The 27609-nt window shown below is 40.2% G+C and overlaps 1 protein-coding gene across 1 annotated transcript; it reads right to left on the bottom strand.

The window, feature by feature from the left end:
• Positions 1-23260: 23260 nt before the first annotated feature.
• Positions 23261-27105, bottom strand: LOC131131184 (ras association domain-containing protein 10-like). Its single transcript, XM_058075643.1, has one exon. It carries the CDS (start codon positions 26962-26964, stop codon positions 25579-25581), a length of 1386 nt encoding a protein of 461 aa, XP_057931626.1. The 5' UTR covers positions 26965-27105; the 3' UTR covers positions 23261-25578.
• Between the last annotated feature and the right edge of the window lie 504 nt (positions 27106-27609).

The raw sequence follows: 27609 nt of genomic DNA, 5'->3' as shown, positions 1-27609 counted from the left end.
GAGGGTCGTGGGGGTGCTGGAGCCTATCCCAGCTGTCTTCGGGCTGGACTGGTCGCCAGCCAATCACAGGGCACATATAGACAAACAACCATTCACACTCACATTCATACCTATGGACAATTTGGAGTCGCCAATTAACCTAGCATGTTTTTTGGAATGTGGGAGGAAACCGGAGTACCCGGAGGAAACTCACGCATGCACGCGGTGAACATGCAAACTCTATACCGCTTAAGATATGCTGGAGCCTATCCCAGCTATCGGGTACCTGAGCCCTTTTCTTGGAGTTGACAAAGGGAATATCATATTAGTTGTAGATGCTGCATTTCTGAAACCACACTTGCTGTTGTTCTTGTCCATGCACTCTCCCTCTGTTTTCTTCTTTTCTATCCCCTCCTGCTCTGGTTTGGTCACTACAAATTTGCGGGTCACAAATATTGCCTGTGGTTACCAAGGTCTGCAATCTGCACCATCTGCCATATGAAGGATCTTTACGGCCATAAGTCTTATGTCTCACAGCAATTGTGGTGTGTTCAAAGACCGCTGAATAGAGTGCAAAATCTTAAATAAAAAATTATATATATTAAAAAATATTATTAAAGGTAAATATTAAAGGTAAAAATTGCAGCCTTGTTAAACACTGGTACATGTTTGCTATACATTTTCCAAGTATTTCCCATGTATTTATAAATGATTTAAAATTGTGGGTGATTTTAGGCTTATTTTTGGATTTGAAAATAATAACAAAATATTTTTTTATGCCAAAACTCGAATCGTGAGTAAAGTACACTGCTTTACATGCTGCTTCTCACTGTTTTACCCATTGTTCTCACCTCATTGTTTTGGTGTATGTGTAGCAGTACTGCATGTATACATTTTATACCACAATGTATTTGGTTACGGTTTCTTGCTATAATCAGCGAGTCTTTCCACAACGCTTAGAATGTCACATGAGCTTTCTAATCCTCTCATTGTGTTGCCGTTTTTTTTCTCAGTGACAGTCACTTTGCTCAGAGCAACAAATTGTCACTCTCGTGCTAGTGTGTGCGCACATCATAATGTGCACTCTCCTGCGTGTTTGCATGCACGTGCATGCAGTTTTCTTTCGCATATTTACCATTCCTTTCAGCTATAGTGTTCTTGTCAAGTGTTTTTTTTTTTGTTTTGTTTTGTTGTTTTAAGTGTCGCTGTGGGTCACCAGTGGTCGCCGAAAGGATTACTGGAATTGAGTGGTAAACATACAAATTGGATGTAACTGAACACTCACAGCACAGTGACAGTGGAATATAAAAGGATAATATATCTCTAAAGCAAAGTGTACCTTTTCATTCTTCAGTTCAGAAGTCAAATACACCATAAAGGGGACATTATGTTATTTGAAATCATCACAATAATACATATATAGTCCTATTATTGTTACAGTGGCTGTGAAAGATTTCACTCACATGCTTACATAACTAGTCTTTTCAGGGACATCTGCGTTGAACAACGACAACAATACACACAGTGACCCACGCTAAGAAGGAAGTCTTAAGCTCTTAGACTGAATTTGCCTTAAAGTCACTCGAGTGGAATACCACAGTCACTTGACATTATACCACAGTTGTGCCACATACTGTATCTCCGCTTGTAAAAGTATTGTCTGAGCACTTCAGCTATCTGAATTTTCTTCGGAAATTCCTCGGACACGTTGAATTTGTTAAGAAACTGATAGACCAAACATGGAGGAAACAAAATGGATAGCAGTTCGAAATCAGTATAAACGCTATGTTATCGCCAAAGAACTTATTCTACATTGTCAGCTGTAGTACATTTGAATTTGTAAATAGTGTTCAAAGTGTCGATATTTAGTGTGACCACCATTGTTATCCAGCCTATACAGTCTTCCACCTCCCACAGGCACTTGGAAGGCTGTGTTATCGCCAAAGAACTTATTCTACATTGTCAGCTGTAGTACATTTGTATTTGTAAATGGTGTCCAAAGTGTTAATATTTAATGTGACCACCGTTGTTATCCAGCCTATGCAGTCTTCCACCTTCCACAGGCACTTGGAGGTCTGTTATCGCCAAAGAACTTATTCTACATTGTCAGCTGTAGTACATTTGTATTTGTAAATGGTGTTCAAAGTGTCAATATTTAGTGTGACCACCATTGTTATCCAGCCTATATAGTCTTCCACCTTCCACAGGCACTTGGAGGTCTGTTGGGGGGGCGAGGAGGATCATGCGCTGCTTCAGAATGTCACAATGCATATCGGAATTTGTGTTTCCTTTGATGAACCACAGCTCCCCAGTGCCGGCAGCACTCATGAACCATCAGACCATGACGCTGCCAGCACCATGCTTGACTGCTTTTTGCTTATTTCCAGCGATGTGGACGATAACGGCTGTGCTGTGTCATTGATGTCTTGGTAGCTGTGGTCCTTGATCCACGAGGAGAAATCCTGCATGGAGCTTCCCCAAGCGTCTTGCTTATGGTGCTTGAGCCCATTCTAGTCATGTGGAGGTCTACAATTTTAACACTTTGGTCTTGGCTATGCAGGTGGGGGGTGTCTATATTTTGTACAGTTAAAAATTAAGTTGCATAAAAATTGTCAACCCCGCCCGTCACCCGAAGACAGCTGGGATAGGCTCCAGCACCCTTGTGACCCTCGTGAGGATAAGCGGTAGAAAATGAATGAATGAATGAATTTGGGATGAATAAGATGATGCATTCATGGTCACTCACATCCGTTATACACATATGTACATGCCTTGGTATTGGTATTCATGATTCACTGCAGCTGGTAGTGTCTCTTTAGGACAGGGGTCAGTAACCTATGGCTCCAGAGCCGTATGTGGCTCTTCGGTCTCTTTGTTGTGGCTCCCTTTGCAATGCTGAAGTATTTTTTAACACACAAATGTGGAAAATACACATGTAAAAAAATCTTACTTTCTGTGAGACCCTGAATGAACCCTGGCTGAGTTTATCATAGCATTCATTCATTCATTTTCTATACCTTATCCTCATGAGGGTCGCGGGGGTGCTGGAGCCTATCCCAACTGTCTTCGGGCAAGAGGCGGGGTACACCCTGGACTGGTCGCCAGCCAATCACAGGGCACATATAGACAAACAACCATTCACACTCACATTCATACCTATGGACAATTTGGAGTCGCCAATTAACCTAGCATGTTTTTGGAATGTGGGAGGAAACCGGAGTACCCGGAGAAAACCCACACATGCACGGGGAGAACATGCAAACTCCACACAGAGATGCTCGAGGGTGGAATCGAACTCGGGTCTTATCATAGCATTGGTAAACTTCAATAAACATAAGGTATTCAAACCAGGTATGGCCATCACTGCAAACCCACTCATACAAGATCAGCATTTAGAACATCAAAGGTCCCAATTTGTGGGTGGATTATATAATAAATGCGATGACAAAACATGTTAAGAATGTTTCTCAGACTGAACCGTAATCAAATCATTATGGAAGCAATAAAAAATAATTATAGTGGCTGAACAATTGCTCATTTTGACTCAGCAACTAAACCTAGCTTAATGTTAAACCATATGGAAAGATTAATATTTATCATTCTGATACCAAATATGTGGTCATTTCAAGTACTATTTTCAGTACAGTATTTTTAAAAAGTTGATTTCCCGCTGTTCTCACTGTGACGTTATAGTACTTATACATTTTTGACATGTGCAACAACTGAGAGAATGAAAATAAATAAACTTTTCTATAATAAACTTTTACAGTAGAACAGGGTGGGGTAACCCTAGCCTGAAAATAGACCTAGACTTTCCTGTTGAGTAGTTTTGTGTGCTAAATGAAGTCTACACAGATCACCATTGCATGGAAAATCTTTGTTTGGGTATGTGTGCATGAATATAAATGTCTACTAGTATTACCACTAGTACTTTACTAATACTTATGTATTAGTCATGTAATGACAATGTATTTATATAACAAAAAGTAGAATATGTCTTTTTGGTAAGCTACATGTAATACAATTTTCTATCCACTCATCTTGCATTTACACTCAACCTAGTTGTTCACTGAATTGAGTGACTTATTTTGGGCTGCACGGTGGAGAGTGGTTAGCGTGCAGGCCTCACAGCTTGGAGACCCAAGTTCGATTCCACCTTCGGTCATCTCTGTGTGGAGTTTACATGTTCTCCCCGTGCATGCTCCGTGGACTCCGGCGTCCTCACACATTCCAAAAACAGTCATTCATTCATTTTCTACCGCTTATCCTCACGAGGGTCGCAGGGGGTGCTGGAGCCTATCCCAGCTGTCTTCAGGTGAGAGGTGGGGTACACCCTGGACTGGTCGCCAGTCAATCACAGGGCACATATGGACAAACAACCATTCACACTCACATTCATACCTATGGACAATTTGGAGTCGCCAATTAACCTAGCATGTTTTTGTAATGTGGGAGGAAACACAGCTAGGAGACCTGGGTTCGATTCCACACTCTCTGTGTGGAGTTTGCATGTTCTCCCCATTCGTCTTCCTCCCACATTCCAAAAACATTCATTCATTTTCTACCGCTTATCCCTTTCTACAAGGGTCGCGGGAGGTGCTGGAGCCTATCCCAGCTGTCTTCGGGTAAGAAGCAGGGTACACCCTGGACTGGTCGCCATGTAGACAAACATGAGTACCCGGAGAAAACCCACGCATGCACGGGAAGAACATGCAAACTCCACACAGAGATGCCCGAGGGTGGAATCGAACTCGGGTCTCCTAGCTGTGTGGTCTGTGCGCTAACCATTCATCCACTGTGCAGTCACATTCCAAAAACATGCTAGGTTAATTGGCGACTCCAAATTGTCCATAGGTATGAATGTGAGTGTGAATGGTTGTTTGCATAAATGTGCCCTGTGATTGGCTGGCAACCAGTCTAGGGTGTACGCTGAAGACGCAGCACACCCACAACCCTCATGAGGATAAGTGGTAAAAAATGAATGAATGAGTGACTTATTATATGTTATACTGGTTGCTTAATGCTGTGTAATTAACAATAACAAGACTGTACTATAAGTGATGATACTTTTTTGAAAGTTGATGGACGGGTTCTTCAGGTAGGAACCCCCAATTATAACTTTGATGGTGCAATAGCTCAACCACAATGCTGACGGATTCTAACATGCCATGTTGTGTCTTAGGAACCGTATAGAACAGGAGGTTAATTATCGTGTTGTGCGTGTCTTTCTCTGTCTCTCCGCTCTTAGAGCAGGTGAACAGATGTAACCCTGCAGCCTACCAGGAGTGCATTGTTGTGCGTGTAATAGACAAGAACCTTTAGCTTCCTCTTAGTGTTTGAGTTCCATGTGTTAAAAGATGGGTATAGGTGGCAGAGGGGACGTGCATAATGCATGAACGTCTGTGTTTGTTGACTGACCGCTTGTCATGTGAGCCATTGTTTTTCACTTGACTGTATGTTCAGCAGTGTGGGAGCCACTCTCTGCTCTGGTACTCACCTCTAATCTCTTGGGAAATGTGGGACTGTGTGTGTGTGTGTGTTTCAGGTTGCCCTAATAAGTTTATACATAGTAAGATCAGTTATTTGGACTTCTAATATGCTGACTTAGAGTGTGTGTTGACTCCATTTGACTGTTGGATACAAGTAAAAATACAGGTAAAAAATGCATGTATGGGACTGCACGGCGGTCTAGTGGTTAGCACACAGACCTCACAGCTAGGAGACCAGGGTTCAATTCCACCCTTGGCTATTTCTGTGTGGAGTTTGCATGTTCTTTTTCTGGAAGGTGTTGTTACTTTTATGCCAGATGTAATGGGACACACGCCTTCCAAAGAGTTCAACTTTTGTCTTGTCAGTCTTGGGGGTCATCGAGATGTTTTGGGAAAAAATTAGATGAGCCTTAATAGGGTTTTTTTTTAAGGTTTTGACAGATTCTAGAAAGCCATTATGCATAATCAATGTTTATATTGTTGTCATGCTGACAAACTGAAACTGAAACAGAAACACACTAGCAGGCACCATGCTCCAACTGAATATGCAGTGTGGCGGTAAGCAGGCACACTTCCGGCAGCCTCAGGATGAGGAAATTAGATTTTGAATACAGTTCCATGGAAAAAAAATAAAAATTTCATCATTATTCATTTTTGATTTTTTTTTTTATGAAAAATTTCGAATAATTTTGAATAATTATTTTTATTTTACAGTAAACCTCAGATACATCGGACTCGGATATATCGGAAATTCGCTCACAACGGACAGATAAAAAAGAACCGATTTTCCTGTAATGCATTTCCAATAAAAATTCATTGCATATATCGGATTTTTTATAACGGATTTCGCCCATTTCGGACAAAATCTCCAGTCCCGTTCCAATGCATTTCCATTAAATTTCCCTCGCATATATCGGATGGCCGCATCGTGGCGCTCCGATTCGCCGAATCGTGACAGGCCGCTATACGACGTCATTTGCAGCGTTTGCAGCGTTGCCTGCGCGTCCAGGTACATTGGAAACATAGTCAAGGAAGTGCCTTTTTATAACGGATAAAATCCCATTGACGCAAACACCGGATATAAATCCGAAATATGCGAAAAACTGACATTTTCCGGTATACGCATATAACGGATTTCGCTTATATCGGACAAAACCAGTGGGAACAATTGCATCCGATATATCCAAGGTTTATTTTATTTTATTTTATTTTATTTTATTTTATTTTATTTTATTTTATTTTATTTTATTTTATTTCATTTCATTTCATTTCATTTCATTTCATTTCATTTCATTTCATTTCATTTCATTTCATTTCATTTCATTTCATTGTATTTCATTTTATTTCATTTTATTTTATTTTATTTTATTTTATTTTATTTTATTTTATTTTATTTTATTTTATTATGGATTGTTTACTCCATGAAATATGATATCCAATACACATTTCTTTAGGCTTGTGTAACCATTATTCCTGTCATCAGCCACTGAAAAGTCGGATCTGTCTCAGCTTCAAAGGACATTAACATGGTTTGAATTAAAATGTCCCACTGTGACAGTGGCGTGAGAGTGTCAGACAGCGTACACGCTTTGAGGCGAAGGTGGCTGTGGGGATACAGAAGGCTCTTTCTGAGTGGATGTTAGCCTGTGTGTGTGTGTGAGCAGTGAATACTTTGAGCGGGTTAGCTACGGTGCTTAAGCTGCATGTGGTTGGAGACAGTCCGAATGTGCTGGTGAACAAGCAATAAGGCGAATCTAATATGGTGGTAATTCAATAGAAGCATTGAAACTAAATGGTAATGATGCTACTTGACACCACGCTCACATTATACACGTGCATGGCCGAGCATATTAATGCTGTGTATCAATGTACCCATGTGAGGTGGGCCACGGCATCTCTCAGGGTACCCGGTAACTATTTTAATACCCTAACAAAGGTCAGTACAGGCACACACGTCAAGACATCAAATCTGATGATGCTGGGAAAGCACAGTGCAGGTTGGATTGCAAGGTTTATAGTGTCCGCAATGTGCAACTTCCACCCATTGCAGGACGTGGAGGGATCAACCCAGGGATGATAGAGAATCTCTACAGACATGCTACGCTTTCTGGAGGTCCAGGCGGATGACACACAGTTCAGGATCCATCTTTTCCGACCTTTTTTTTACTTTAAGAAACACAAGAATGCTGTTCCGTCTTAGTGTAGTTGTGAATTTGACAACAATGATTAACTGATGGCGGCACGGTAGTCGAGTGGTTAGCGCGCAGCTTGGAGACCAGGGTTCAATTCCACCCTCGGCCATCTCTGTGTGGAATTTGCATGTTCTCCCCGTGCATGGGTGGGTTTTCTCCGGGTACTCCCACATTCCAAAAAGATGCTAGGTTAATTTCCGACTCCAAATTGTCCATAGGTATGAATGTGAGTGTGAATGGTTGTTTGTCTATATGTGCCCTGTGATTGGCTGGCCACCAGTCTAGGGTGTACCCAAAGACAGCTAGGATAGGCTCCAGCACCACCACGACCCTTGTGAGGAAAAAGTGGTAGAAAATGAATGAATGTTTAACTACGCTTCAACTTCAAGTCCATGAGGCTCCAATCTGTGAAGCATCTTTCAAAAACATCCTCTCAGCACCACAAAAAAAAAAACACTCAAAGACATGTACTGGCTTGATAGACTCTTTGTGCGACAAAACAAAGTTAGTCGCCGAGCCCTCAGCGCTTTGTTCTCATGTCACAAGCTGCTGCGCTTCACTTCATTGGGTGAATCAGATAACATTCGACGTAAGCTCTGTAATTCATCATTATTTCACTGCACTATACTATCGAAAGACATTTTCATCCCGCAGCTTTTTATTTTACTGGCCCTGAATATTTTGTCAAAATTAGTTAAAAATATTATTAGTTGCTATTATGTTTTTTTTTTCATATAGCATAGCATGCTGACTTAGAACGGATTCTCTGTACTTGGCCCTTGGTGGAAAAAGTTTGGACACCCCTGGTTGAGATAGTTTACAATGGCGTGAAACTGCACGAGTGGTTCTCAGTTATTCTTTGGCATCGTTCAAGCGTGAATAAAGACAGCCACCCCCCCCCCCCCCCCCACACACACACACTATTTGAAAAGTGCTGAACTGCGCTGAATTACAAGGGAAGCAAAATAACAGAAACACCCCTCAGTATGATGCATTAAACTCTGCAAGCAACAAGCAAATAAAAAAAGACTTTTCTGATAATAGTTAAAATTCAGAATTACATTTATAAAGCTTGGAACTCATGATATTGTCCTTGAACCTAAGTAAAACTAAAATAATTCTGTTTGGTAACAGCAGAAAGGACACACACCAGCAAATACAAATAGACGGTGTAGACATTGAAAGGGTGAGGGAAAATACATTTCTAGGGATCACAATAGATGAAAATATGAGCTGGAAACCTCATATTACAAATATACAACATAAGGTGGCCAGAAATATTTCAATATTGAACAAAGCAAAATTTGTTCTCAATCAGAAATCACTCCACACTCTTTATTGCTCTCTGGTTCTACCATATCTTACTTATTGTGCGGAAATATGTGGTAATAACTATAAAAGCAATCTTCACTAGCTAAATGTACTGCAAAAAAGGCCAGTAAGGATAATTCATAATGCCGCCTACAGAGAACATACTAACTCCTTATTTCTAAAATCACAAATACTTCAACTTGCTGATATAGTTCATCTTCAAACAGCTAAAATAATGCATAAGGCTAAAAATAACCAATTACCTAAAAATGTCATCCAATACTTCTCTACAAGAGAGGAGAAATATGATCTCAGGGAAGAACTACATTTGAAACACTTATATGCTAGGACTACGTTAAAAAGCCATAGCATTTCAGTATGTGGAATCAAACTATGGAATGGATTGAGTAAGACCCTCAAACAATGCACAACGATGAGCCAATTCAAAAACAATACAAGCAGTTGATGTTTGCTAAATACAAGGATGAAGAGTCTTGAACCAGTCATGATGTGCTATATATATCACTATATTGACACTTACTATGTTTTTTCCCTTCAGTACGTGAAAAAAAACTTAAACTATATTAGGAAAGCAGGAAGTGAACAAATGTAACAGTTACTGATTGTAAAAGTATAAAATCAATGAAATAAAACCATTACCATTACCATTACCATGATATGGTGAGTCCTGATTGAAGTGTCTGGTGATTGTGGGTTCCATAGAATAAACAACAATGGAACTGTTAAAACATTTACAATGGGTGTCAAGTTAGGACCATGCTGAGAAGAGAGGAAACAATTAACACACACCATGCACACACACACACACACACACACACACTAAGATTTTATCATGCGTTAACCAGGTAACATCAGTCAGGTTGTTTGAGTTTCCTAGAAGACCAAAAGACATTATCCAGGAACGCTGTATAAAAGATCTGTATAATTTCTCCTATGAATATATATAGTTACACATATACAGCTACACATACCACTGTTTCAACTCGTACTTTTTTGCAGTGACTTGGCAAAAAAATCACCTGATCTTGGTAACTGAGCTTTCACTAACTTCCTATAAGAGTGATGCATCAGAGAAATTGGACTCCATCTGCCAACACATCAGGGAACAGAGTGTACGATGCATGGGAGAAGCCTGCAAATATGGTTATGCTGTGCTTAACATAAAAGGGATTATTATTCTGTATCAGATTGTGACTTACTACAGGACTTGGTGACATGACAGTACAATAATCTTGTAAGAAATTTTGTGTCACTGTTAAAAATCTGGACCGCATGGTGGATAAGTGGTTGGAGAGCAGGCCTCACAGCTAGGAGACCCGAGTTCGATTCCACTTTCGGCCATCTCTGTGTGGAGTTTGCATGTTCTCCATGTTCTTCATGCGTAAATTATCTCCGGATACTCCGGTTTCCTCCCACATTCCAAAAACATGCTAGGTTAATTAGCGACTCCAAATTGTCCATAGGTATGAATGTGAGTGTGAATGGTTTGTCTATATGTGCCCTGTTTTTGGCTGGCGATCAGTCCAAGGTGTACCCCTGCCTCTTGCCTGAAGACGGCTGGGATAGGCTCCAGCAACCCCCGCGACCCTCGTGAGGATAATCGGTAGAAAATGAATGAATTCAGCTGTTAACTCTGGTGTAATGGTAGAGCTGCTACAGCATATGTCTATATGTGCCCTGTGAATGGCTGGCGACCAGTCCAGGGTGTACCCCTGCCTCTCGCCTGAAGACGGCTGGGATAGGCTCCAGCAACCCCCACGACCATCGTGAGGATAAGCGGTAGAAAATGAATGAATTCAGCTGTTAACCCTGGTGTAATGGTACAGCTGCTACAGCATATGTCTATATGTGCCCTGTGATTGGCTGGCGATCAGTCCAGGGTGTACCCCGCCTCTCGCCCGAAGACGGCTGGGATAGGCTCCAGCAACCCCCGCGACGCTCGTGAGGATAAGCGGTAGAAAATGAATGAATTCAGCTGTTAACCCTGGTGTAATGGTACAGCTGCTACAGCATATGTCTATATATGCCCTGTGATTGGCTGGTGACCAGTCCAGGGTGTACGCCGCCCGACCCTCGTAGAAAACAATAGAAAACGAATGAATTAATGTAAAAAAATCTTTTAAAAAGTCCCATTTTCAGCACCATATTTATTTCAATGTGGGTTTTCTTCTTCTACAGCTGCTTCACTGTGACACATATGCTTCACTGCTGCCCCCTATAGAAGAAGTACTGTGTAAAGAAACAGTTGCAAGTGAATTATTTAGGCCCTGTCCACCCAAAATGTTCCTGGAATTTTTATTTTGCTGTTTCGAAAAAAAAAATCACGTCCACGTTGTGCTGGATTAGTAAATAGTTAAACAGGAAGGGATCACTGGGTGAAAACGATGTAATACACAAGGCACATCTACGTGTGGCGCTGTGAAAAGACACAAAGACGGAACACATCAAAATATAGAAGAAGAAAGAACCCATGAAATATGGGTCGAAATATTCAAATATCATGTTGGCTTGTGGGCAGCACGGCGGTCTGGTGGTTAGTGCGCAGACCTCACAGCTAGGAGACCAGGGTTCAATTCCCACCCTCGGCCATCCCTGTGTGGAGTTTGCATGTTCTCCCCGTGCATGCGTGGGTTTTCTCCGGGTACTCCGGTTTCCTCCCACATTCCAAAAACATGCTAGGTTAATTGGCGACTCCAAATTGTCCATAGGTATGAATGTGAGTGTGAATGGTTGTTTGTCTATATGTGCCCTGGGATTGGCTGGCGACCAGTCCAGGGTGTACCCCGCCTCTCGCCCGAAGACAGCTGGGATAGGCTCCAGCACCCCCCGCGACCCTCGTGAGGAAAAGCGGTAGAAAATGAATGAATGAATGTTGGCTTGTCGCCCAAAATCAGTGACGTAATCGCTTGTCTACACTGAAACAACACAGCAACGTTTTTAGATTTAAAAAAAAAAAATGCAATTTCTGTGTGGATGAAAGGATAACAAACGATAACTAATTAATTGTTTTGACATGAAAAAGTTTCTATGTATAATCCCTTAATTATTAGGGTGACGTTTAGAGGCCAAATGAAAGGTTTCGTTGACACGGAAACATTTCCTTCGCTATTTATCTCAGTCTATTTACGTATCGCTTCCTTTCACTAAAGGTACACGAGAGCCCATTCCATTGTATTTGCAGAAAAGAAAGAGCGAGGCGTGGTTCATGCTATGTTGTCTTTTACAATCGCGCTTTTGTTCATGGATAAATTTGCTGAGCCTCTCAGTGTAAAGGTTCAACTTTAGACCGTTTTGACATGCACACATTTCACTATATCTTTACTCATGATAAGTATATTTACTGTTTAGATTAGAGAGCTTTATGTGGAACTCGCCAAAAAAGGAAAGTACTGTACATATATCAATATAAAGACAACTGGGCTAAGTTGAACCAGAGTTTAAAGATTACAATTCTACACAGTTTTAAGGTTGGTACTTCCGTAAAAGAATTAACACGTGTGTGTTTTGTGTGAGGCTGACTGATCAGACGTCAGTTTGGTCTCACTTGTGTGTGAACCTAGTGAACATTCAAAGGAGAATTGTTCTACGTAGAGTTCTGCATATAAGTGTGAAGGCTGGAGAGTACATTTCCAGTCATTTCCATATCTTACTTATTGTGTGGAAATATGGGGTAATAACTATAAAAGCAATCTTCACTCACTAAATGTACTGCAAAAAAAGGCCAGTAAGGATAATTCATAATGCCGCCTACAGAGAACATACTAACTCCTTATTTCTAAAATCACAAATACTTAAACTTGCCGATATAGTTAATCTATAGTTAATGATGTGCTATATATATCATTATATTGACAGTTAATATGGCACCCATATGGTACCTCGAACTTCAGTACGTGACAAAAAAATAAATAAATAATAATAATAATTTATAAAATAAAGTTTAAAAAAGGCTGCATGGTTAGCATGCGGACCTCACAGCTAGGACACCCGGGTTCAATTCCACCCTCGGCCATTTCTGTGTGGAGTTGTTCTCCCCGTGCATGCGTGGGTTTTCTCCGGGTACTCCGGTTTCCTCCCACATTCCAAAAACATGCTAGGTTAATTAGCGACTCCAAATTGTCCATAGGTATGAATGTGAGTGTGAATGGTTGTTTGTCTATAAGTGCCCTTTGATTGGCTGGCGATCACCCTCGTGAGGATAGGCGGTTAAAAATGAATGAATGAATGAAAGGTTTTTAAAAAATTATATTAGGAAAGCAGGAAGTGAACAAATGTAACAGTTACTGATTGTAAAAGTACCAGATGGAGGGGTAGGATTTAATAAGCTTTGCTTCTTCCTACTCCTTTTGGACATGTGGAACTGTGAACTGATTATGTGATGCATTCAATTGTAATCGGATGCATGTTCAAATGAAATAAAACCATTACCATTACCTGGACGTCTTGTAACAGCTAATCACCCTATGCCATATAACAGTTTTGTATTGTGATGGTGATCCATTATAAGCCCAGGAATGTACAGCTTGGACTCTCTGCCCCTGTGATGGTTGGGAATGATCAAAGACAAATTGCACAACCTGGACGGGAAAGGCCAGTGCGGACAGAAGGGTCACATACCTCTTGTTCACTTAACCTGTACACTTTAAGTGCCTCGATTATGAAATTTGCAACCTTTATGAGAAACATGAAGCTTGAAACATGAAGCTTCTGCTTGGACGTGTCACTGGGAGCCAAAGGGGATTTGTGTCTAAATTACAGTATAGGAAACCTGAGCTACAAAGACCCATTTGTAATGGTATGCGACTATACCTTATGCTTTGTTTAATATTTAACAACCTATACTGCTGGAGTTACAAATAATGTTGCGTTTAAGGGAGGATTTTACACCTTTGTAATGTTCCACGGGCTACGTACATCGGTATCCGGAAAACTACCTAAAATTGGAAATATCAACATAAGTCCATGTAAGAATATTATTATTAATTATTCATTTTGAATATGGCCAAGACCGTAGCTGATTAGCTTAAATATTCAAAGCTAAAACTACACTGCACTATTTATTTATTTTTTTGCAACAGTTTCTGTAGTTGTGGCTTCATTTATAGAACTGTGCATTTGAATATGCATTGGCCTGAGTGTCAAAAAATGACTTATTATTAATAATTATTAAGTATTTGCTCAAGTAAAAGTGAAAAAATGCGGGGCATTGAGGGAAATCACACATATCACACAAAATTGAACCACATATGTGTATAATAATAACAATGGTTCATAATGATGTAATTTCACACCAATGACTCAATGAATAAAACTGTTTAATACAGGGGTCTCAAACATGCGCCCCGCGGGCCAAATGTGGCCCGCAGGACACTAGTTTGAGGCCCCCGCCTTGATATGAAAGTTTAATGTCAGTGCAGCCCGTGCAAGTTTGATATGGATGCTGTATGGTATCATGTACCCAGAAAAAAAAATATTACGTTTGATTAATGTTCATGTTAAAGGTTAAATAACTCTTAATAGTTATCCTCCCTATCCGTGTGGAAGTGGTAAGTTTTTGGCTATTAAAGTTTAAAGGAAATAACTTGAAGGCTACCGTTTAGGTCGCTAGCTCTCTCGTTTGCGAGTTAGCATGTGTCTCAAGACCCTGCAGTTGCGCAATATGTTGTAAATAAAAAGAGTATAAATGTGACTATAGTCGTGTTTTGTCATGTCTACAGGGCTCTAATAATGCTTTGTTCATTTTAATCTAAAAAAAATAATTTGTCTACCCACCAACTGTATGTGGTTTCTTAAGTTTTTATTATTTGCTGTTTTATTATTATTATTATTATATGTATTTATTTATTACTGATTGATTGATTTTCTTTATTCTTGATTTGTTTATTTATTTTTTATCTTATTTTGTGTAGAAAAATAAGAAGTAAGATATTTGAGAACAGTGGAATGTTTTATCAGCGCTTTTATTGTAGAAAATTGGGACCTAAGCGAAGTTTTTTTAAAAAAATTGTTTTTAATGAATGCGTTTTTTTGGAGAACCTGATGCGGCCCAGTTTCACCCAGACCCGAGCTCCAGTGGCCCCCAAGTAAATTGAGCTTGAGACCCCTGGTTTAATATGCAGTCTATCCTTTCCGGTAGTTTACCTTGAAATTAGAATATTAAAATTAGAATGAAAGTTGTCTGCAATGTTCCAATCTACTGTATATGAGGATTGTTTTAATGGAATTCAAAACAATACCAACAGTCGGATAGAAGTTAATGATTTCCCGATATCCTCCCTGTTGAGCTAATCGACAATCCTGTTCTTTCATTCCAGGGAAAATGAGAGGAGAGTCCCTCGGCACTCTGTCATCTCTGCACCAAACAGGGATTGTTTTTATTAGTGCATGCAATGTATTCTATTTATATTTTCATAGAGGACATACAGTAAGAAAAATTACATTCTAAACTTTTTGGGCCATTTTGATATGACATGTTCGAAGCCTACTGACTAAAAACCTTACAAGGGAGTCAGAATTTAGAGTTGGGTGCTCAATCACCATCACATCATAAAAAAAACATGTAAAAAGATACCCATACAGTTTTAAATGCATGAAAAATAAAGGCAAATAATAACTTGTTCTCACAAAGCATCAATTTCAGTGATAACAGTTGTGATGATTTGGACACCATGTGACTTTTGATGTTAATGCATCATTAACTTAATAACATGTGTCTATATGTGCCCTGTGATTGGCTGGCGACCAGACCAGGGTGTACCCCACCTCTCGCTTGAAGACAGCTGGGATAGGCTCCAGCACCCCCACAACCCTTGTGAGAATACATGCTTTTTTTTTTACTGTGCTCAATTATGGTCACATCATTAAAAAAAAACATGTAAAAAGATACCTGTACAGTTTTAAATTCATGAAAAATAGAGGCAAATAATAACTTTTTCTCAATTTCAGTGATAACAGTTGTGATGATTTGGACACCATGTGACTTTTGATGTCAATACATCATTAACTTAATAACATGTGTCTATATGTGCACTGTGATTGGCTGGCGATCAGTCCAGGGTGTACCCCGCCTCTCGCCCGAAGACAGCTGGGATAGGCTCCCACACCCCCTGCAACCCTTGTGAGGATAAGCGGTAGAAAATGAATGAAAACCATGATATTCTTGTCACATTTTATGCCCCCCCCCCCCCCACACACACTCCCCACCCACACAACATGACTCAGAAGGTGAAGGTTACAGATAATGCATGAGAAATTTCCAGCCCTGCATGAGTTGCGACAGCGTTCTCAAAGTGCACTAATTACACTTCACTCCGGTCTAGTGAGCCACTCCGTAATCAGCACAAAGCCATCCACTATATAATCGGATATGAGTAAGTGTTTGGCCTTGTGTGAGATGAGCATGACGTATGGATGACCTGCTTAGAGGGTACATGAGTTGTTCAGCATGCAAGAGGACCAAATCGCACACTTCTGCAAGAACGAGCTGAAAATGGCAAACAGTCCTACTTTATTACTTTTACAGCAGACATGAGCAGCAATGGAAATTGTAACACACACACATACACACAATTGTAGAATTAATAGGAAGTGGCAATCAGGAAAGTGGCAGACAGCATCTGTTTCCCTCTATTCATCTGTGGCGAGGAGGAGGAGCATGGAGCATCCTGTGTGTCTCCGTCACTATCGCCGTGACACTGGTCAGTGTAAAGTGACGCGAGTAATGGTGTGGAAAAATGATTTAAAAAGCATAACTGAATGACGTTTTTACCAATGATGGAGACTAGAATGGGGAACAAGAACCTCGATGACAAAGAGACTACTATTAATAATAATTCGGAAACCTGCTGACGCACCAATATTGTTTTCTTTTCAGTTTTACCAACCTGAAAAATGGTAATGGTAATGGTTTAATTTCATTTGAACATGCATCATATTGCAATTGAATGCATCACATAATCAGTTCACAGTTCCACATATCCAAAAGGAGTAGGAAGAAGCAAAGCTTATTAAATCCTACCCCTTCATCTGGTACTTTTACAATCAGTAACTGTTACATTTGTTCACTTCCTGCTTTCTTAATATAGTTTAAGTATTTTTTTTAATCTGTGGTGATATGTTTTAATATGTTGTACCATACAGACTATATTCCGGAACAAGCAAAATTATGACTAAAAAATATACACGATTAAAGTTAAACTACGGCTGAACAAGTGGTTATCACGCAGGCCACACAGCTAGGAAACCCAAGTTCGATTCCAACCTCGGTCATCTCTGTGTGGAATTTGCATGTTCTCCCCGTTTTTCTCCGGGTATTCCGTTTTTCTCCCACATTCCAAAAACATGCTAGGTTAATTGTTCATTTGTTCACTTCCTGCTTTCCTAATATAATTAAAGTTTTTTTTTAACTTTTCATTCATTCATTCAGTTTCTACTGCTTATCCTCACGAGGGTCGCGGGGGTGCTAGAGCCTATCCCAGCAGTCTTGGGGCGAGAGGCGGGGTACACCCTGCACTGGTCGCCAGCCAATCACAGGGCACATATAGACAAACAACCATTCATACTCACATTCATACCTATGGCCGAGGTTGGAATCGAACTCGGGTTTCCTAGCTGTGTGGCCGGCGCGCTAACCACTCGTGTAGCCTTAGTTTAACTTTAGTCGTGTATATTTTTTTGTCATAGTTTTGCTTGTTCCGGAATATAGTCTGTACGGTATATACATGTTAAAAAATATTACCACAGATTAAAAAGAAAAAAAAACCTTAAACTATATTATGAAAGCAGGAAGTGAACAAATGTAACAGTTACTGATTGTAAAAGTACCAGATGGAGGGGTAGGATTTAATAAGCTTTGCTTCTTCCTACTCCTTTTGGACATGTGGAACTGTGATGCACACACAGAGATGGCCGAGGGTGGAATTGAACCTTGGTCTCCTAGCTGTGAGGTCTGCTCGCTAACCACTAACTCGACCGCCGTGCCGCCCCTATATATGTGTCATGTCACTCAAATATGTATAGTTCCATCCAGTTCATCAATCAAAATGGCTGACAATATCAACACCACTGATGTATACCTCAAGAAGATTGATTGGTAAGTGGTACCTAGCACCGATACTACACACGTAGGAACTTGTTGGAGTGTTCACGCCCACACACAAGCTTTTATCCGCTTCCGCTTAGGAATATTTCAAAGTCTGTTCAGACTGTTGTACATAAGTCAGTGTTTTACTTTCTCTCATGCACAAATCACACGTGTACACACACAAATCCTTTCCCCATGCTGTCAAGTTTGTTTGTCTTAGGAAGCAGTGATGAATGAAGACAACTCCAGAACGTGTGTGGACTTTTGGTTGATGTTTACATTAGGACGCTGTGTGGAGGTCAGTGTGAGCATTGCACCAACAACCTCACCATACTGATAAACTCAACGCTGTACTTTGTACTTGGATACCTGAACAAAGTGGAAGTTGTTGACAAGGACCCCATTTTGAGCACTACATATAGTGAGTTCCGTGCACGACACTGTGGTATTGGCAATATTTATAGTAAACACATTACATGTTCAGACTATATGTTATTTTTTCGTCTGTTTGACTATGGATAACACCCTGCTAGCAATGATTGATGCCGATCACCTTCAGCAACTCATTCATTCATTTTCTACCGCTTTTTCCTCACGAGGGTCGCGGGCATGCTGGAGCCTATCCCAGCTGTCTTCGGGCGGGAGGCGGGGTACACCCGCATCACAGGGCACATATAGACAAACAACCATTCACACTCACATTCATACCTATGGACAATTTGGAGTCGCCAATTAACCTAGCATGTTTTTGGAATGTGGGAGGAAACCGGAGTACCCGGAGAAAACCCACGCATGCACGGGAAGAACATGCAAACTCCACACAGAGATGGCTGAGGATGGAATCAAACCCTGGTCCTCCTAGCTGTAAGGTCTGCGCGCTAGCCACTCGACCACCGTGCCGACCCCTTCAGCAACTCATTGACTACAAATGTAATAAATTTAATATGATTTGAGCAAAAGGCTGTAAGTCACCATGAGGGTTTGGGTAAAGATTGCCACAAGGTAGACACTCAATGTGAAAGTGTACTTAAGTGTGACAAATGGAATTTGACAAAATGCATTAATATTGCCTTATTTTGTGTAAAGATTCTGCTTCCTTTGAAAGCCACATTTCCGTCAGACTATCCCAGGGCAGCTGTGCTTACAGATGTAGATTACCACCACTAGTTATTGAGGACTGAATGAATAATGGTAATGGTAATGGTTTTATTTCATTTGAACATGCATCAGATTACAATTGAATGCATCACATAATCAGTTCACAGTTCCACATGTCCAAAAGGAGTAGGAAGAAGCAAAGCTTATTAAATCCTACCCCTCCATCTGGTACTTTTACAATCAGTAACTGTTACATTTGTTCACTTCCTGCTTTCATAATATAACTTAAGTTGTTTTTTTGTTGTTTTTTGTCACGTACCAAAGTTCGAGGTACCATATGGGTACCAGTTTGATTCCACATACTGAAATGCTATGGCTTTTTAACGTAGTCCTAGCATATAAGTATTTCAAATGTAGTTCTTCCCTAATATCATATTTCTCCTCTCTTGTAGAGACATTTTTGGATGACATTTTTAGGTAATTGGTTATTTTTAGCCTTATGCATTATTTTAGCTGTTTGAAGATGAACTATATCAGCAAGTTGAAGTATTTGTGATTTTAGAAATAAGGAGTTAGTATGTTCTCTGTAGGCGGCATTATGAATTATCCTTACTGACCTTTTTTGCAGTACATTTAGCGAGTGAAGATTGCTTTTATAGTTATTAGCCCATATTTCCACACAATAAGTAAGATATGGTAGAACCAGAGAGCAATAAAGAGTGTGGAGTGATTTCTGATTGAGAACAAATTTAGTATGAATTTAGTATAATATACAAATTTTGTATATTTGTTGTATGAGGTTTCCAGCTCATGTTCACTTCATCGTGAAGCGTTTTGAACTGACGTATATATATTTCATCTGACTAATACTTTTTTGTGCCCCCTCCCCCCACATTTACAGTTCCACCCGACTGGACCCTGCCCATCTGGAAAAACCAGTGACTGAAAATAGATATGTGAACTTCCTTCCATAAAAGAACATCGGTGCCAAATGAACTTTGATGCCTGTTTGTTTGTTGTCTTCCATCTATTGTTTGTTCAACAGATGATGCACCAACATTTCGTCTGCCTGACTAGCGTTTGTTGTCACTTCACACATGAGTGGAGTCCTTTCATGTCATATTATACCATCTAAAACATCATCACCGCTGTTATGCTATTTTGTGCCACAGGAGTTATGATTATATGCACAGCGTTTTTAACACTACTCAAAGAATTTAGTTTAACTTTATTCATTCATTTTCTACTGCTTATCCTCACAAAGGTCACGGAGGGTGCTGGAGCCTATCCCAGCTGTCTTCAGTCGAGAGGTGGGGTACACCCTGGACTGGTCGCCAGCCAATCACAGGGCACATATAGACAAACAACCATTCACACTCACATTCATACCTATGGACAATTTGTCGCCAATTAACCTAGCATGTTTTTGGAATGTGGGAGGAAACTGGAATACCTGAAGAAAACCGGGGAGAACATGCAAATTCCACACAGAGACGGCCGAGTGTGGAATCGAACTTGGGTTTCCTAGCTGTGTGGCCTGTGCTATAACCACTCGTGTAGTCTTAGGTTAACTTTAGGCGTGTATATTTTTTAGTCATAATTTTGCTTGTCTGTACAGTACAACATATTAAAACATATCATCACAGATTTAAAAAAAATACTTAAACTATATCAAGAAAGCAGGGAGTGAACAAATGTAACAGTTACTGGTTGTAAAAGTACCAGATGGAGGGGTAGGATTTAATAAGCTTTGCTTCTTCCTACTCCTTTTGGACATGTGGAACTGTGAACTGATTATGTGATGCATTCAATTGTAATCTGATGTATGTTCAAATGAAATTAAACCATTACCATTACATACACTATTTAATGACGTTCTTTTAAACCTAACCTTAATCCTTTTAGTTTAGACGTCTGTGTTCTGTTTTGGATATCAAAAATCCGCTTTACAACTGCCTTTAAACACAATAATAGCTAATGCCTGTAATAATTCATAGTCAAAACAACACAGTTCAGTTCAGAATCATCAGTGTTAGTCCCTCTGCCTGCGTTTCTACAGCAAAAAAAACATCATCTTGCCGCCATTTGGCTATAGAAATGAATGTCAGAGGCACGTCAACGTGGAGCTGAAGAACTGGCTCATCAACTTCATAGACTTCTATTTATCCAACATGAGAAACTCATTGAGTAAATGCATAAAGATTTCACAAATGGTCATGTTTAATGAAAAAAAAATGTCCTCTTGACATTTTTCTGTGCTGATGTAAAAGAGAATTTGGCACAAATCATTACTGGAACCTCATATTGTATTTCTATATTGTATTGTATTATGTGTACATTTCATTTAACACATTTCACAAGATTAAACCAACTCAAAATGTCAATTACTAAAATTTCAAAAATTCCAATGAGCAAGTATCCATGCAAGCTACTTCCTCCTGCAATGTTGGCTCAGAAATTACAAGCACCTTCAACACGTCTTATGGACCATAAAAACATAATTATGACTTAATCATCAGGCGTCTGCTTTCTGTCTCCACACATAAATCACCAGTGACATACCTGACAAGTAAATCCACATGCATGACCTTCACAACGTCATTGACAACCGTCTATCCATTAGTGAGTTCTGACTGGCTACATGCAAACAATGCAACATTGTCTGTGGTGTTGATCTACATTTACTGTTGTTATAATAATAATAAAATAATAATAATAATAATAATTGTCCATAGGTATGAATGTGAGTGTGAATGGTTGTTTGTCTATATGTGCCCTGTGATTGGCTGGCGACCAGTCCAGGGTGTACCCCGCTTCTCGCCGGAAGACAGCTGGGATAGGCTCCAGCACCCTCTGCGACCCCCGTGAAGAAAAAGCAGTAGAAAATGAATGAATAATAATAATAATAATTGTCCATAGGTATGAATGTGAGTGTGAATGGTTGTTTGTCTATATGTGCCCTGTGATTGGCTGGCAACCAGTCCAGGGTGTAGCCCGCCTCTGGCCCGAAGACAGCTGGGATAGGCTCCAGCACCCCCACGACCTTCATGAGGAAAAGCGATAGAAAATAAATGAATAATAATAATAATTGTCCATAGGTATGAATGTGAGTGTGAATGGTTGTTTGTCTATATGTGCCCTGTGATTGGCTTGTGACCAGTCCAGGGTGTACCCAGCCTCTCGCCCGAAGACAGCTGGGATAGGCTCCAGCACCCCCGCGACCCTTGTGAGGAAAAAGCGGTATAAAATGAATGAATGAATAATAATAATAATAATAATAATAATAATAATAATAATAATAATAATAATAATAATATACAGTTAGGTCTCGATACTATATATGGCAACTCCAGCCATATATCAAATGATACAACATTGTTACGGCTTCATTGTCGAAACAGATGTATCCCAAAGATGTGCATATTTAGCTTGCTTATATTAACTTTGTGCTTGTGTTTGAATGTACATAAAATGGTATTGTCAAAATTCCCCCAAAAAGTGCATCTCCCCTTTAATGCCCTCACTACAATACACGCATAACCACAATGTAAGATGTTGGACACACACACACACACATCATCTCAGCAGCATGTGTTTCCATGGCTGGTTATATAAACTGTGGCATTTTCGGTTGAGAGATGCAAGCTGCAACTGTGTACTGACCTCATATCACCTCGCTTACCTCACAGGGGGTCTCACACACACGCACACACACACACATAAGCATTTTTTACACCGTTGCCATCCAATCACAGAGCACATATAGACAAACAACCATTCACACTCACATTTCACACATGCAGACAATTTATAGAGTCATTCATTTTCTCAGATGCTTGATCCTCACTAGGTCTCCAGCATACCCTGACGACCCTAATGAGGATGAGCAGTATAGAAAATGGATGGATGGATGGATGGCATGTTGAAGGAAACCAGAATAACCGACTCAGTCCAAAAAGTATGACACGGTTCATCACAATGTCAAATGCAGAAGAAGCACACCAGGAACTGTCAATCATCTATTTATTTCAATTGAGATAACACCTAAAATGATGCCAATTACTGTCAGTAACTGTCATTTACGTTCATGCTAGTTGTGCAGCTTCAATATAACAAATAATAAAACAGTTAGGAGCAGGTTTTAAGTCGTTATACTGCAAAAGAAGTAGTAAAGATAACCAATTATGAGTAGAAACTACTTTATGGTTTGCAAGCACCAGCGTTGTTCAGGCATTGGATAAAGACACCGACAGAACTCCAAATTTTTAGGATTGTCACCCCTCGCTGTGCCCCCCACAAAGAATTAGCTTAACATCAGTAGTAAATAAATAAATGATGCATATGTAAGTATTCTATAACCTCCCGAGAACCAGCAACGGATTTTGTCCTTTTGTCCAAGTCTTATTTCTAAAGCAAAACACTCTAAATGCATAAAAGTGGTTGTGCTGTAGAGCATCTGATTCCAGTCAGATTCCATTTGTTGCCAAATAGTGTCTTACCAAAACGACCTGCATGTTTTGTGGGCGCAAAGAAGTAAGTTATTTAAGTGGAAAAGTGAAATTTTTAGATGGTTTTAGTAACGTACTTTAAGTTTTAAGATCCTAAAAACATTTTTTTTCCAATGTGCTTTGTGGTGGACGAGATGATTTACTCGTACTACTTTTTCATTGAACAAATTCCAAAATGCAGACATGTGTGTAAGTGAGAAAAAGTGTAGTATCATTCACAATATGACTGAAAAAGTGTACAGGAAAAATAGAATAGTGTTCCCTCGTTTCATTACGGTTCATCTTTCATGAATGCCTGTTTTTTTTACTGCAATTTTAGTGCTTTAAAAAAAAAAAAAAATTATATACATCATATGAAAGCTGTTGTAGTTTGAGCCTGGCCCTTTAAGAAGAATTGCATTGTAGGAAAGTTGTGTTTTCTCTGTCTATTCTTTTTGTACTGCCCATTGTCTTCTGTGTCCTGATTGGCTCTTGACCGTTTTCAATCTCAATCTCCTTCATGGCTACCAAACTAGCTAACAGTGTAAGGTGCTTGCTAACCGCCAATATTATAAACAACGGAAGAAGAAGCTAACCCTGTGAGGAAAATATGTTTTAACAAGGACACAAAAACGCTACATTGTAGCAACTCATTAAAGGAGGGTGTCAAAACAAGAAAGAAATGTGAGATAATGTTAATAATATCCAGTGATGGGTTTTTACAGTACTAAAACGTGTATAATAATTTTTTTTAATTTCACTTATTGCAGGCTATTTTGGGGACAGATCCCCCTGATAAACGAGGGAACACTTTATAACTTTTTTATGAATAAAATGTCTTGTTCTTGAGGAAGATGATTTTTTACAGCCCTAAAACATGTATAATAATTTTTTAAAATTTCACTTATTGCAGGCTATTTTGGGAACAGATCCCTACGATAAACGAGGGAACACTTTATAACTTTTTTTATGAATAAAATGTCTTGTTCTTGAGGAAGATGACTTTTTACAGCCCTAAAACGTGTATAATAATTTAAAAAATTTTCACTTATTGCAGGCTATTTTGGGAACAGATCCCCACGATAAACGAGGGAACACTTAATAACTTTTTTTATGAATAAAATGTCTTGTTCTTGAGGAAGATGATTTTTTACAGCCCTAAAACATGTATAATAATTTTTAAAAATTTCACTTATTGCAGGCTATTTTGGGAACAGATCCCCACGATAAACGAGGGAACATTTTATAACTTTTTTAATGAATAAAATGTCTTGTTCTACAGGAAGATGATTTTTTACAGCCCTAAAACGTGTATAATATTTTTTTAAAATTTCACTTATTGCAGGCTATTTTGGGAACAGATCCCCCTGATAAACGAGGGAACATTTTATAACTTTTTTAATGAATAAAATGTCTTGTTCTATAGGAAGATGATTTTTTACAGCCCTAAAACGTGTATAATATTTTTTTAAAATTTCACTTATTGCAGGCTATTTTGGGAACAGATCCCCGTGATAAACGAGGGAACACTGTATAATTTTTTTTTTTATGAATAAAATGTCTTGTTCTTGAGGAAGATGATGGATGAAATACAAACATAAACATGTATTTTATGGTAAAAACGTGGCATATTATATTCACCAAAGATAATTATTTAACGCAAAATATAATCGTAGCGCTTTTCTTGTTTGGATTCCAAAATTGTACGCATACTTTTTTAATACTTTTGTAGGTCTTGTAGCTGACATGTCTATTTATAGAAATGTCATGCTTTTATTTTGCTGCACTTGGTGTGATCTTTCAAAATAAAACCGCATGAGGCGTCACCTCAGCATTAAATTTAGCTTATTGTGCAAATATGACATACATACATGAATATTGAATATTGCTATGGAATTCTTATACTGTGTCATGTGACGCTACACTAGAGACTCACACACAGGAGGATTGTCAGAGTCCTGACTGTGCATGGAGCTCAGACCCGTGTCCGAGTCCTCATCATTGGCATTGCAGGTCTTGGATAGTCCTCGGGCCTGCTCCACCCAAATACTGCTCTTCTCCACTCGTGAACCTTCATCTGGTTTTATACTAGCATCATCGTCATCGTCATCATCATCATCACAAAGATTCTGCTCTATCTCCATGGACTCCACTTTGGCTAGAAGGTCCAGGAGTTCGCACTCTTTGCTCTCCCACAGAGCCAGACTCAAGTCCAAGTCGCCTCTAACGCCATCCAAGTCCGTCTTGAGTCTAAGGCCTATGTAGAGGCTGGTGTTCAGCTGGGTTTTGATCCTCTCCTCCTCCAAAGTCAGCTCATCCCCGGAAGCGCAGTCCTCATGCGCGTCAAGCACAGAGAGACACATTTCCTCCTTGAAGTTCTCCATCATATCTTCTCCTCCTCTCTCCTCCCGCCGTCGTTTCATCCACCTGCGGTTGAGCTCCTCCTGTATCTTCCCTGTGATGTTCTCCATGAGCGCCTCACGCTCCGCCAACTCCTCCTGGAGCTGAAGCACCTCCTCGCAACGGCGCGCGTACTCTTCGAACTGCAGGAGCGTCTCAGCTGTGCAGTTCGAGTCCGGAGCCTGCACTTTTCCCTGGAATATGAAGTCCTCCATGTAGGTGTCCTGAACGTAGTTAACTCCATGTGTCTTTATGCGGTCCATGTGGATTTTAGACTCGTAACGTTCGATCTCCTGGTCCAGTTCCTTCAGTCTCTGGACCTGCTGACGTATGGTGTGATCTTGAGAAAGCACCAAATGGACAAGAGTCTCCATTTTCTCCATGGAGGTCTGGTCTTTAGAAAGGGCCTGCTCTTTCTTTTTGTTCATTTTATCCAACTTCCTGAAAGCTTTCCTCACAATGCGCCTCTGACGTTCCTGCGACAGGTTAGTGGTCGCAGCGGTCCAGCAGGTCCCAGAGGGACCACGGATCACTCCTCCGGTCCCCCAGTTCTCCCGACTCTGGACCACCCTGGCCTCAGCGCTACGAGGACCGTTATTGGGTAAAGACGCGTCGTTCTTGACCAGGACGAAGCGGACGCTCTCCTGCTCGTCCCCCCAAGCGCTCCACAGTCGAAGTATTTTAGTTTTGTTGGGTAAAATCCTCTCGAAGCCTCTCCACTTCTCCACCACGCAGTAAGACTGAGAAGGACCGGATAGCATGCCCGCTGAGGCACCTTGTTGCAAGTTCTGGTCTTCCAGCAGGACCTGGACCACATCCGCGCATGTGGTGCGCTTAGTCAGACCCGAGACCAGCTTCTCCTCCCTGCAGACCCACACCGAGATCTTCCCTTCTTCTGACTCCATCTTAACTCAGTTGAAGTGATTTAAAAAAAAAAGTCACTAGAAGAAAAAGTTAAGTTCAATTGTTGTCTTCCTGCGTGGACCGGCGTGGACATGACCCACTGTCTCCTCCACTAAGCGTACAGTGTATGGGAACTGCGTGACTATGTTGGGACAGGCTGGGTGTGCGTGGGAGACAAGAGGACGCTGCAGGACGATTTGGGACACGCCCCCTTTCTGTCCTCTCGTCCTCCGCCTCCTTCGTCTCTCCCTCCCTCTTTCTCATATACACACAGATATGATAAACATATCATATAGCAACACTCATCACTTTCCTTAATAGTATTTAGATATGGAGTCAATAAATACATATAATAATAAATACTGTACATAATAAACTAACAAGTGCCATCAATATATGAATCATTTTCATTCATTTTATACTGCTTATACACACAAGGGTCTATGCTGGAGCCTATCCCAGCTGTCTTCAGGCGAGAGGCGGGGTACACCCTGGAATGGTCGCCAGCCAATCACAGGGCACATATAGACAAACAACCATTCACACTCACATTCATACCTATGGACAATTTGGAGTCTCCAATTAACCTAGCATGTTTTTGGAATGAAAACTCCACACAGAGATGGCCGAGGGTGGAATTGAACTCC

Source organism: Doryrhamphus excisus, chromosome 6 (assembly GCF_030265055.1).
Source record: "Doryrhamphus excisus isolate RoL2022-K1 chromosome 6, RoL_Dexc_1.0, whole genome shotgun sequence".
In the NCBI taxonomy this organism is placed as follows: domain Eukaryota; kingdom Metazoa; phylum Chordata; class Actinopteri; order Syngnathiformes; family Syngnathidae; genus Doryrhamphus; species Doryrhamphus excisus.
Note: the sequence above shows the minus strand (reverse complement) of the source record. Positions and strands in the feature narration are given on the sequence as shown.